Source organism: Hippoglossus hippoglossus, chromosome 14 (genome assembly GCF_009819705.1).
Source record: "Hippoglossus hippoglossus isolate fHipHip1 chromosome 14, fHipHip1.pri, whole genome shotgun sequence".
Classification (NCBI taxonomy): domain Eukaryota; kingdom Metazoa; phylum Chordata; class Actinopteri; order Pleuronectiformes; family Pleuronectidae; genus Hippoglossus; species Hippoglossus hippoglossus.
In genome coordinates, this window is record NC_047164.1 from 9488523 (window position 1) to 9502028 (window position 13506).

At 41.8% G+C, this 13506-nt stretch overlaps 1 protein-coding gene across 4 annotated transcripts in view; it reads right to left on the minus strand.

The window, feature by feature from the left end:
• Nucleotides 1-13506, minus strand: part of LOC117774014 (actin-binding LIM protein 3-like) — a 43383-nt gene that overhangs the window by 11902 nt on the left and 17975 nt on the right. For 2 of the 4 annotated variants that reach the window (XM_034606012.1, XM_034606013.1), the window contains exons 5-14: nt 12930-13056; nt 12685-12778; nt 12081-12168; nt 6415-6473; nt 5606-5686; nt 4935-5090; nt 4732-4761; nt 3931-4042; nt 3554-3658; nt 1928-1978 (exon numbers count right to left, since the gene is read on the minus strand). In XM_034606012.1, coding sequence (XP_034461903.1) covers nt 1928-1978; nt 3554-3658; nt 3931-4042; nt 4732-4761; nt 4935-5090; nt 5606-5686; nt 6415-6473; nt 12081-12168; nt 12685-12778; nt 12930-13056 — 903 coding nt within the window. The remainder of the gene's footprint in view (nt 1-1927; nt 1979-3553; nt 3659-3930; nt 4043-4731; nt 4762-4934; nt 5091-5605; nt 5687-6414; nt 6474-12080; nt 12169-12684; nt 12779-12929; nt 13057-13506) is intronic. The other 2 variants (XM_034606014.1, XM_034606015.1) reach the window with 1 other exon arrangement.

A 13506-nucleotide genomic window follows, 5' to 3' on the forward strand; every position in this document is an offset into this window, starting at 1 on the left:
AAGAGGAGAAAGGAGGTCAGAGGAAATATGATGGGATATGATACACAGCTTCTACAAAGGGATGAGGTTATCAAGGGTGGACCGCAATAAAACTAGGAAGATAGTGGTGTGAAATATGTAAAAGTAAAAAAATATATATCTTCAAGATGCCAGGTAACATATATCCTCTCTCTGTGATTTATTTGAGGGGATATAATACAAAGCTGCATATTTATTGAACAGGGAGAAAACGCATTTATCATCTTTGCGTCATGTGCGACACGATAAGATAAGACACAATGCATAAATGTTTCCCGCCAGGACAACGTTATACACATAATGAAGAAATGCAACGAAGGAGAAACACAAAACACATACTTCAGTCCAGCATCAGATAATCATACAAGAGGGGCTGTTAAAATACAGCAGGGACCATTAATTTCAAATCATTTGTACATTTTTTCTGTTTCTTATTAACTTCTTCTGGCAGTTTCAGTAAGAATCTGGTGTTTTTTTAAAGGGGCAGCCATGTTTGACTATGATATACATTATGGCAATAAATAGACAATATAAATACGCCTTAATATGGTACTTTGCCTTAAAATGAAAACTGCTCTGAAAGTGATTTACCGCTGTGAATTTGAATCCGTCCAGATCATAGATTGCCTCCTCACGCTGACAAAGAGAGGTTTGTCAGCACTTTGCAGCACGGGCTAAATCATCCAGAGGTGTTTCTGAGGAACTGTAACTCTGTCGGACCTGCCGTCTGAGCGCTGATGGATTGCCTACACATTCACAGTATTTGGCCCCGCTGCTCTCAGTTTTACTTCGCCTCTTGAATCACCAAACTGTCTGTAATCTCACCTCTGATGTGGCCCTAACCATCAAGCGGCTCATCCGTACCTCTGTAGTTTAGTTTCAGCCCAGTCAGCTGACAGTAACTTGATTATTCACACGTTTGAAACCCATCATGAGGAATGTGGTGCCTGGTGAATGTCATAATCTTAATTGGGGATACGAGGGTCTACTTTTTTTCTCCCCTGTGTGATTCAATGACTTGTTTTACCAAATTTTAAATATCTCCATGTGGAAAAGTGAGTAGGTGGCCCACAGTGACTGAATGAACAGAACTGATTCAGGAGCACAAACACTGGATTTTATTATGACACTGACAAAGAAACTGTATTAATGTGGATTAATCGGGTTATGGCCGCTACCTGACGCATTGATTAAGACGATCCAGATATAATAGTTTTAAAGGGAGAAGTCGATTGTAAAAAGAGTTTAGGGATAAAAGTTATGTACAGTAACTAGCTCCGAAAAGGAGGTCATGTTTTCATTGCTGTTTGTTTGTGTTACTTTGCAGTATTGCACAAAAACGACACTGTGGATTACCATGACAGCGAAAGGATGTAGTGGGAGGAACCCATCAAATATTGGTATGGACATCCAGGATTTTTTTTTTTTACATTTTGAGATACAGCGTTTTTTGACATTTTCATAGATTTCTAGGAAAATAATTGCTGGATATCGATGAAAAAAAAAATCTGTGAGTGTGTGATATCTATGAGTGTGTCCAATTTGGTGCAGCTTCATTGAATTCAAGGGGACTGGCGGAGGTAAGCGCCCTTCTGCGCTATTCTAGTTTACGTTATTAGTTAATCTGTGGCCCTCCTTAAACTCTGCAACAGAACCTGTAATCAAACCTCTGCAGGTTTATAGAGAAAAATTGCTTCTGATTCTCGGACTGCTTAGAAGGTGGAGAGGAATGAATGAATGTCGTCAGAAATGCCGGATGTTGGACAGAAAGAATTTATTCAGCTTCAACTCAGATCTTTCTGTAACGGATTGGTTCAGTCAAACAAGCAGAAGAATGTTTCATACTAATGATGCATTGACGGTGTACACAGCACGCCCGTCAACAGCTGTACGTGCCGAATGGACTAACCTAGTCTCTTATAGTTGGGGGGTTTCCTGTAGATGTTGGATTCTTCAGAAGCTGAAAACAGAAACACAGAGCATTAGTGGCATCAAGATAAAAGAAATAGGGAACGAGAGGAGAGGAGAGGAGAGTAGAGGAGAGGAGAGGAGAGGAGGGCAGGGGAGGGGAGGGGAGATGAGAGGAGAGGAGAGGAGAGGAGAGGAGAGGAGAGGAGAGGAGATGAGAGGAGAGGAGAGGAGAGGTAAATTGGATTTCCTTATTCATCCCGTCCCAACAAATTAGTTGCATACATTTATAGTCTTCTTGACCATAAAGCTGACAGCACAGGTAATAAACTGTTGTAGCAGAGGCGGTGCCGTGCATCCAGAGAACCTGATCGACGTGCAGAGCGGATGATTAATACTCATTCACTGGCTTATTGCTGGAAGGAGCAGCAGATGGCTCAGGAACAAAGCAGAGGAAGGAGAGGAGTTAAAGGGTTGAGAGAGGACTGGATGGAGAGGCAGAGGAAAAGATAAAGGGACGGGAAAGAAAAAAAAATAGAAACGACAGGAGCATGTGGCGCCTTGCAGCTCTCGTTTGGAAGAATATTCTATATAATCATTCAGCTTTGGGTGTCAGAACACCAAATTACGTGAAATAACATTTAAAAAAAGTTACAACCCGTAATAAAACAGCAACAACATGAAGCCAAAGACATTGAAATACTTCCAAACACAGCAGAGCATGCCACCAATCCTCCCAGCGTTGGAGGTTTGACTCCCAGCGGGCCGACCACGCTAAATTTGAACACACTCATGATACCGTGAGGCACTCTGGATAAAAGCCTCCACCAAATACATTCTGTTCCTCGTTGTAAAAACGTTAGGGGAGTGCTGTCGCAGGGCTGGCAAAGATTAACAGCCTCGGAAAGAAAAAAAAAACAGTCAGGAGGAAGAAGGGAACATGCAGTGAGAAATGGAGCGAGGGCCAGAGGAAGGAATGATGAGGAGGGAAGGCAAACGTAAAGCGAAGGCAACAGAGACAGAGCGAAACATTCAGGGAGCGGAGGAGCGTCGACCTGATGAGGTGGAAGGTTGTTGGGACGTTAACACGAAACAGAATTAGATATTAGATTAAAGCTCATATGTTACAAAAGCTCCAGGAAGAGACTCAGGAAGAGAGGATAACTACTTTATAGATGTTCAGACCTCATTAAAATAAGTCAAAAACCTTAGATCTATCACAATCAGGCTGATATGAATCTCACAGGTAACATACCACATATATATTCAGTTTAAAAAGGTAAAGATATTCAAATTGTAATGATATAATACGAGGAGAAGCAGAAAACCGTCATATTTAATAACCTGGAATCAACAAAAAATTTTGAAATTCCGAAAAATGACAATGAACTTATTAGTCAGTTATTTTTCTTGCAATTAATGACAAACAGGTCAGGTTCACTGTGGTTATTTGGTTTAAGAAGCAAGTGTGGATCTGGGATCAGCTCTTGGTTAGGCAGGAAGTCAAATTATAGCAATACAAAGGATTTGGATGATATAAGTATATATAAGTATTCGGTGGGTGGGTTCGTTTTGCTGTTAAATGGGGAAACTCAGGTTAGTACCAGCGTGACGGATGACGGCCTACCTGGCACATGGAAATGCTTGGGGGCTTGGAGGGTGGTGGTGGTGGGGGTGGCACACCTGGGCTCTGGCTGAGAGTAATATGGTGAACTCCTGCCACTCTCACTGCCTGCCGTCATCGCAGCCAATCACAGTGAGAGAAACCAAAGCATGAGGCACAGAATGGCCCACGTCCCCCAAACAGAAACGACAGACAGACCGACTCGTAAGCTGATGAAATACGTACATATATACGTGAGCATGTATGTTTGAGTGTTCTGGGACTCCAAACATGGACATAACTCCCTGCTGAGCCTTGTAGAGCGAGTGCTTCTTGCCAGGCCTCATATTTTCTATTCATGTACGTGTAAGTGTGCATCTTCGGTTGAGTGGGCGCATTACCGGGGAGATAATAATGCAGAGGGGACCCTCCTTGGCGACTGTGTGCAGGAGAGTCAGTGAACGCAGAGCTGGAGGAACGCCTCGTTCTCAAGTCCACGCCGTCCAAAACATCCTGGAGAGAGAGGGAGAGAGCGACGCCATCTCAGGGTATTTCCATTTACTCAATGGAGTTAATTAAACTACACAAAGCTCCATTAAAAACACAACTGTAATCTCTTTGAGAGCAGCATTATGCAGTATAGTTTTTGATAACGAAAAAACGTGATGAAGAATTTTGATTTCCCTAACTGCGACCAGACCGCACAGATGTCATTAAACACTTAAATTACACAGATGTCATCTCAACATGCAATACTGATTAAGAACAAAGTCGAAACTATATTTAAAAAAAGTTAAACTTTATATTTTTGTAATGACATTGACAAAGAAAGTCAATTCACACAATTCCTTCTAAATGTATAGGCTAATAAAATTGTCCGACATGAGTATTTCACAGAAATATTCATCTTATTTTCTTCAGTTCTATACATTTGGTTATATAAATGTCTCTGTTTGTAAATGAAGAGAACTGTAAAATCAATCAAACAATTAAATAATCGATTCACTGTAGAATTTCATGTTACATTACTGATCTGGAAGTCCCACGTTCCCAGGATACACCAACACCCTTACCTGCTCTTTGTGTGACATGTGACATGTCCCATGTTTTCCATGCAGCTACATTTACCTTCTGCTCTAATTCATGTAAAATATACCTGAGTCATTAGTCAAAGCAGTAAAACTACTGGGGGGAATACTTACATGAGAGTATGGTGACAAGGAGCCCAATGACTGGATCAGAGGGAGAATAAAAGAGTAGGTGAGAGTTATGCTCAACTTCAGTATTGATTGTGAGGTTATGTGTGTGTGTGTGTGTGTGTGTGTGTGTGTGTGTGTGTGTGTGTGTGTGTGTGTGTGTGTGTGTGTGTGTGTGTGTGTGTGTGTGTCTGTGTGTGTGTGTGTACCTGTCCACAGCTATATCGCTCCAGAGTGTCGTCAGAGAGGTGTGTCTGGTCGGACTGATAAGGGATGATGTCAGGCCGCTGGATGTCATACATGGCTTTGACCCTGGGCAGAGCCGCCAGCTGCTTATAGTCCACAACATCACTGTCAGCTTTTGACTGTGTGTGTGTGTGTGTGTGTGTGTGTGTGTGTGTGTGTGTGTGAGTGAGAGAGAGAGAGAGAGAGAGAGAGAGAGAGAGAGAGAGAGAGAGAGAGAGAGAGAGAGAGAGAGAGGCAGTAAATGGAAACTGAGTCATAAATAGTAAAGTGGACATAAATAGCAATTCAGAAAGAACAATAAAAGAATGAAGAATCACACAGAGGCAGGCGTACAGATGTATAGAATTAGAAAATACAATTCAAGACCAATCTACTTTAAGTCGTACACAATGAAAAAACATTTCATCGGCTTTAAAGAGCAGTAAACACCTCAGTGTGAAGTGACAGACAATCAAGAAAGTCTATTCAGAGACAGACGGAACTTCCAGGGACTCCGAGCGTCTGTCTCCGTCGGTCATATGTGACTGACGGCCCTGACAGTGACAGCGGAGGGCATCACTTGTTTTTGAAAAAGTGCTGTATAAATAAATTTGTATTATTTATTTTTTTTATCACCACAGCTGCAGTTACTCACGCAGATAAGGCGGTGAGGAGATCCGAGCAGAGGGGAGGAGGCCGTAGGAGAAATGGAGGCCGTCTCAGACGTGCGTCTCAGCTATCGGACAAAAACAAGAGTCAAAACGAGCCTGAGGTCGAAGTAAAGTTAGATTAGACACAACAGGTAAATTTACAACATGTAATTAAAAGGTACAGAAATGATAATGGTAATAATATCATTATCCACAATGTTACACATATCTATACATATTACACTGTATTAATTAAATAAAATTACATGTGATTGAGGCCTGAACACTAATACAATTTAGTTTTTGTTCATTAAAAAGTCAGAAAGTTCTGTTGACTTGTGAATTTATGGTGTTAAACCACTTCTACTAGTATGCGTGTGTTAAATAAAAATAAATGACTAACACAACTTGCTTTAATTATACTTATTACTTATACATGCTTCTCCAGGTATTTCGATAACTCAAACTGGCTTCAGATAAGGTTTTGCATTAGTTGAGGTGAACACTTTTGATAATGAAAGCAAAGAGCGTACATTTTTTTAACCCACATGCATTTTAATGTCAGGGAATCAAATAAAATCCTTTTTTGATAGAAATTGAAAGGTTTTGTTAAACTCGAAAGCACTTCATAGAAAACACATTTTTTAAAACATTACTACATTTATTGGGAATTAGTTTCTTATAAAGAACAATGTGGTGTAGGTTGTAAAACGAGGACGATAAATATGAGGCAGAGAGAGAGAAGAGGAGAATCACACAGGAAGGAAACAGAGAGAGGGAGCAGGAGGCTGCAGGTATTTTGAGTATCGCTCACCCTCAGTTTTCTCTCCAGCCGAGCTGCTTCTTTACACATGGGGTGCCAAACCTCTGAACCTGCACACACACACACACACACACACACACACACACACACACACACACACACACACACACACACACACACACACACACACACACACACACACACACACACACACACACACACACACACACACACACACACACACACAAATACACAAGTTTAGCTCAGTTAAATTTGTTTTGTGTATGTGGGCTGCAGCCATACAGTTTCATGTGATCCTAGGAGAGTAAAATGGCCTTTCTCCAGTGCATCATCATCAATCAACACCACTCACACACACAAACACACACACACAGCTGAAGCTCTGTGGAGGAGGTTTGTCTGGTCTGAGAACAGTGGATCAAAGTCTCCTGGTCTCCTCACACATAAACAAAAAAGGAGGAATATTTAGCTGCAGCGTGGCTCTGCTTAGGTTAATATCGGTGAGTCCAGCATTAAAGTCGACACTGAAATGTCTCCAGCAACTATTGGATACATTGCCATGACATTTTGTTCAGACACTCACGGTCACTGAAGAATAAATCCGACTGACTTTTATGATCCCCAAACTTTTCATCCAGTGCCAAGAGAACTAATGACTTCTTCCTCTTTTTATGCCAAATGATAATAATAATGACTCAAATGAAAAATCTGCTCCAGATCATGGGTCATCATGATTTAGAGAGACAAAGAGACAGGGAGGACAAAAAGGTATGAGAATAAAGGTACAGAATAAACAATGCAGAAAAGATGTGCATTCGTGTACAATTTTCTGAGAAAATATCAATATTCTTAATTAAAATCAATCCATTAAATTCAAGGAAATTGTATTTTCACAGATGTCAGTGTCATATGAAATATTCATTTATACGAAAACTTTTATTCTGCTGTAAAATAATGCAGAAAATATGTACATTTATATTTATGTTTCAAAAATTATGTTTGTTATATTATGTTATGTTCGTATCATTATGTTGGGTTTATTTGTTTTTTGTTGTTATTGATAGCTATTTATAATAAAGTTTATGATCCATATTGGTCGGGCTCTAAAGTACAATATTACAGATCTATTTTGCACATCTTTACCACAGTCTGTGCACAAACATCTGAAAAACCGAACCAATGCTTTAGCAACAATGCACTTTAACAGTGACCGCAGAAAAGGATTTCTGAATTTCACTGACTTGAAGTGAACTGAACGAGAACAAGAGCAAGAGACCAAAAGATAAATGAAGGAGAAGTCGTCCTGAGAGGAGAGAAAGACGAGGAGGAACAGAGAAAAAGAACAAAGCAAAGGAAATGAAAGAAGGATGGAAGGAGCTAAGTACTCGATAAAGCAGAAGAGGAGAGGGGATGAATGACGGTTATTACAGTAGATCATATTCATGACAATAAAGCACTAATGTCAGGATGTTTGTTGTGGATGTGATAGTGATAATGACAGCAACACACACACACACACACACACACACACACACACACACACACACACACACACACACACACACACACACACACACACACACACACACACACACACACACACACACACACACACACACACACACACACACACACGTGCGCTGACTCTGTATCATTTTCTCCGGCCTCAGGGCACTGCTGGACTCAGTTAGCTGATAGTTAGCACAACTCTAATATACAACCACTATCAACATCATATATCTGACCTGCACAAAAACAAACAAACACACACACCCACACGCACACACGCACAAACTACATAAGCAAACGAGCACAGAGGCAAAAGGAAGCAGGACACGCACCACCCAACAACCACACTCTCTCTCTCACACACTCCCACACACAAAATCGATACTGTGGACAGAAACCATGCGTGGTGATTCAGTGCACCCCCGTCCCACCCACGCTGCTGCACTCCGCTGCTGAACAGATGTACGGCCTTGGACTTGGGATCCGGTATCTCCTGGCTGAGGAGAATCTAAATTGTGCAGCAACCAAGGATTCAGTTGGAAAACACAGAGCTGTGATTAGTTGTGATAAAACTTAAATCTCACTTAAGTCGCACATGCAGAGGAAAAACAGTTTGTTTGTGGAGAGAAGCCTGAGCAGACTTTCATTTTTTCTCCTTGTCTTCACTTTGTGCAAACTGGGGTTAATGGATTGCTCAAACCGGACGCCTTATCTTGACCATCGATATTCAAAAGAGGGGATGAAGGCCGCCAGTGTAAATCTACACGAAGCAATTTTTGAAATTAGTGCTCGTGCTATTTGAAATTCTAATGTTATAAAGAGGCAGATATTTAAATGGCCTCAGGCATCTTTGCAGAATTATGCTGCCAAGTGAAACACCAGAAATGTCAATTTAATTCTTACAATTCAGATATAGTGAGTCTGTTGATTTTTAAATTCAGTATTGGGTGTAAGAGCTGAGGTCAAGTTGAGTGAGTCATTGAAGAGTGTGTCAATGCAACGCAATGCTGCTTCTACTTGGAGATTTGATTCAGACCAAAACAAAAACCCTATTTGGCAATTAGACAGAAATGCAACGTGACAGAGAGTTTTTCAGTCCAGTAAATTAAACAAAAATTCAAATTAAGTGCCAAATAAAAGCTCTTCTGAATAATGAAACAGACATTTTGTAAATCTGAAAATGCCTGAAATCAGCAGTTAATTAAACTATTAGTCAATCTAAAAAAACATTACATAAACACAAGAGTGAATAGACTTAACGAGCCTCATGAATTATGTCTTAAGAAAAATACATATTTGCTTATTTGCTAGACTCATTTCTTTTAATGATTTTCAGTTTGGGCTCTGGTAACTTGTACTGGGCAAAAAAGAGATACAGGAGATTAATACAAAAAAAAGCATACAATCTAAGTTGCAGTCCTGACATAGGACTCATGTACGCATGTGACAGCAGAGGCACCAGCCAATCAAATGGTGTTTAAACAAACACTCAAGCCAATCAAATTACGTTAATGCAAAGGAGGAGGCAGTGGTGAACCTGGTGTGTGTTCATCTGGTTGTGGATTCTATTTCCTGTATTGATATCTAGCATGGCACATTAGCACGAAAGCCAGTTATATATTGAGTGGAGAGGGCCCCCCCCCCCCGAGAGCGGCTGATTACGCTAGCCCACAGAAATGACTGATTTGAAATGAGTGAACTGGAGATGAACTACCTCCACACTGAAGTTATCAGACTTTCCAGACATACGTTTTCATTGATCTGCTCATCTTAAGAACAGATATTGAGATGAAGCGTCCATGAACAGTTCATAAAATAGTTTCCCGCTCACGTCACCGACACATGCACACACATGCACGCCACTTCGTATTCCAGACATGCATCATGAGATTGATTGCAAGAGTGTGTGTGCGTGCGTCGTTTGTGTACATGTGTGTATGTGTGTGCGTGTGAGCCGTAATTGAGTGTGTCTCACGAGGGTGATTGCTTAGCCCTCCTACATGTCTGAAGTCATCAAAAGGAGGGAATGTAACCTTGGGGCAACTCACTGGAGCTCAGCACACACACACACACACACACACACACACACACACACACACACACACACACACACACACACACACACACACACACACACACACCTTCATTCATAAGCAGACACACAAATGCGAAAACATGCATCCCAGCAAATACACAGACAATGACGCTTGCATGTATTTACAGGCGTAGATTAGAAACGCATACACAAGCGTGTACACATACAGAGACCTTCAAGTACAATATGCAAATGTGGTGGCCGTGAGCACAGCAGCAGAATGTCAATGAAGTGAATCAGGAGGTGTCGACCTGTGTGGCGACTGTGGGAGGATGTGTGTGTCAATTACACACAACGGTACAGTAGCTCCACATTGAACCTGAATTCAGCTCAGTCAGGACAAGTTATCTGTGTTAAACAAAATGCATTTTTACACCTAAAGTTTCTGGTACTTTCAATTCTTTAGTGGTAAATTTATGAATTTATTCTTCAGTTTTACCTTTGTTTTAAAGGAATATACAGCTTATACTTTCAGTTGAGGTCTATCTACACTACCATATCTCCTAAGGTATGATCTTGTGTTTCATATGTTCTAATTTGCATTCAAAGTATTCCGTTGAGGAAGTAATGCCGGATACCAACGCTGCCATCTTGCACCTTTGGAGCAAGAGTAGCAATGGGGATGAAGGGTTGAAGGTAGCGAGGTCCTGCCGATACACACAGTCAACCAATCATAAGTCAGTCTCAGCTGTCAATCATGATGTAACATCCTGTTTTCATATCATCAAATAACCAATTAAAACCAAACTTTGAAGGAATTTTTTCATTTTTAGTTTGGGCCATGTCCCATCTGCTAACACGGAGGAGGCAGGATTTATGACCCTATTGTAGCCAGCCACCAGGGGGCAATTAAATCTCTTTGGCCTCACTTTTGGGGAGCTGTCACGCTGTCCAACTTTATATACAGTTTATGGGTTATACCGAAAATATACATTTAAATGTAAAGTTAAGATGATGGGTAAATAATATAAATTCAGTGCTTAACTTTGGTATGAGACAGGATGTAATAATAGGAGTTTCATGTCTGTGCACCATCCATCCGCCCAATCTTACTACCCATCACATTACGTTATTGGATTCAGTAATACCATTTAATCATAGTACATTTCCTCCGAAACCAAATTCCTCTCACAAAATGAAGGTGGCCCTGAAATGCAAATAAAAATATTAAATCACAAAACGCAATGGAAAGTAGGAAAACACAACGGCATCAACTTGTAACAGAAAAGTAGGGGCCTGCTATTGATTGTTGTTGTTGTGTTTTGCGCTTGAGGGCCACCATACAGAGTCGATAACGATGAACATGATGATCACTTGCTTGGGTGATTCAAAATCAAAATCTATAAGAACGCAAGTTTGTCCTGCAGCTTCAGCAGTGTCCTCACATCGGCCGGCGTTTGAATCCATGAGTGAGCTTATTAACTTTAATTACTTGAATCTAATTTGTAAAAGAGAAAACAATTTAAACCTCTGGCAGTCGGCCATTCGTTCAGATTAATTCTGTCAGCGGCGGCGCAAAAATAATGGACACAGCAGCCGAGGCCAAGCTCGAGAGGTAATTGACTTCAACCTTTGTGTGTCTCAAGAAAACATCGGCTGGGGGAAGGTGTGTGTGTGTGTGTGTGTGTGTGTGTGTGTGTGTGTGTGTGTGTGTGTGTGTGTGTGTGTGTGTGTGTGTGTGTGTGTCTGTGGTGTGTTACGTGTGTCTTTGTCGCTAAATGTAGTAACGAGTGTTATATGTGCGATCAATAACCTACATAATGGTACTTTGTTAAAAGCAGCCATTTATCAGGTGGCTGTATCCTACTTCTGTCTGACTTGCCTTTTCTTTGGGTCCCACACACACACACACACACACACACACACACACACACACACACACACACACACACACACACACACACACACACACACACACACACTCAGGCCATCTGGGTACTTGCAGGGAACAGCTAATTCAATAGATGCTACAATTCTATTTTTATGCCCGTTGGCTGTAGAGATGCAGAAGCACTTTTGTATGGGCACAGATATTTATTCAGAAAAACTAATAACACATCCTATCACTTTTACACATAGTGTTTCATTTCACCTGTGAGGTACATTTCCTCTCCTTCCAAGAACATCATGTGACAGCGCGCACACCTGGCACAGCTGGGGTGGTAGTGCTTCCCTCCAGCCTGGAGGAGAGAGAGGGGGAGGAAAGAAGAAATAAATAAGCCAGAGAGAAGCAAAAGCAGGTGACACAAATGAGGGAGTGGGAACCGAGTGGCGATAAGACATGGAGGAAAACAATGAGGAGTGAAGAATGTGGGGAGAGGCGATAAGAAATGGAAAATGATGGAATGAATAGACGAGGGGAGATGGAAGTGTTGCCATGCTGGTTTTCCAAAGCTGCCTCGTCACCAGTCAACACTTGAGTCATTTGAAGAGGGGCAGCTGTGTTTTCTGTAGCTTTTTATGGACACACACACACACACACACACACACACACACACACACACACACACACACACACACACACACACACACACACACACACACACACACACACACACACACACACACACACACACACACACACACACACACACACACAATCTTTCACACAAATATAAAAAGTCAGTCATTCTTCCTCATGCTCCCATCTGTCACACACACACTTGTACATAAAGTATATGCACAAACACACTCACCTCCAGCACTCTGCCGCTGATGTACCTGTTACAGCCCTCGCACCTGATCCCAAACTGTGAGTGGTAATCCGCCTCACAGTAAGGAATCCCATCCCTACACGGAGAAAACAGTTCTCAGGTTAAATGTTCCCCCCTGACTTCCTGCCTTTGTTCCACTTTTGTTTGTTTTGGGATGCAAACAGAGGACGTGGACATGTGGAAACACCTGTACACAGACTGTACAGATGGGGGATCAAGCCACCTACTTGCTGATGTACTCTCCAGTGAGCGCACAGCCACATGTCCGGCATTTAAAGCAACTGACGTGCCACTGTCTCTCCAGAGCCAGCAGGGACTGACCCTGTCTGATCTCCTCGCCACAGCCGGCGCAGTCTGGACGAAAGGGAGAGGTTAGGTGTGGAGAGGAGAGGAGAAACAGAAATGCAGCTGTGAGAAAACAAACAGGAGAGAAAAGAGCAGCTTCCACAAATGTTCATTCATCGTCCTTCCTGTGTGTTTTCCTCTCATCAATTCTCCTTTTCGTCTCTTCCTAATCCCTCTCTCCTGACATTATGGTCACACTGTCTTCACCAGATGGAGCTAACAGAACCAGGCCACACAAATACCTGGAGCAGGAGGCCACCTCCTGGGTGTGTGTGTATACGTGTGTGTTTGTGTGGGTGTGTTTTTGCAAAGTTCAGCAGGTGGACGGCACAAGTCTTTTGTTGTGTTTCGCCCGTGGGGGAACAGCACAGATCAATATGTGCCAGATGAATCAAAAAGAAGTGAGTCATTTCAATATCTGCATCGAAACCAATTGGCCAGATTATTAATTATTGGGTA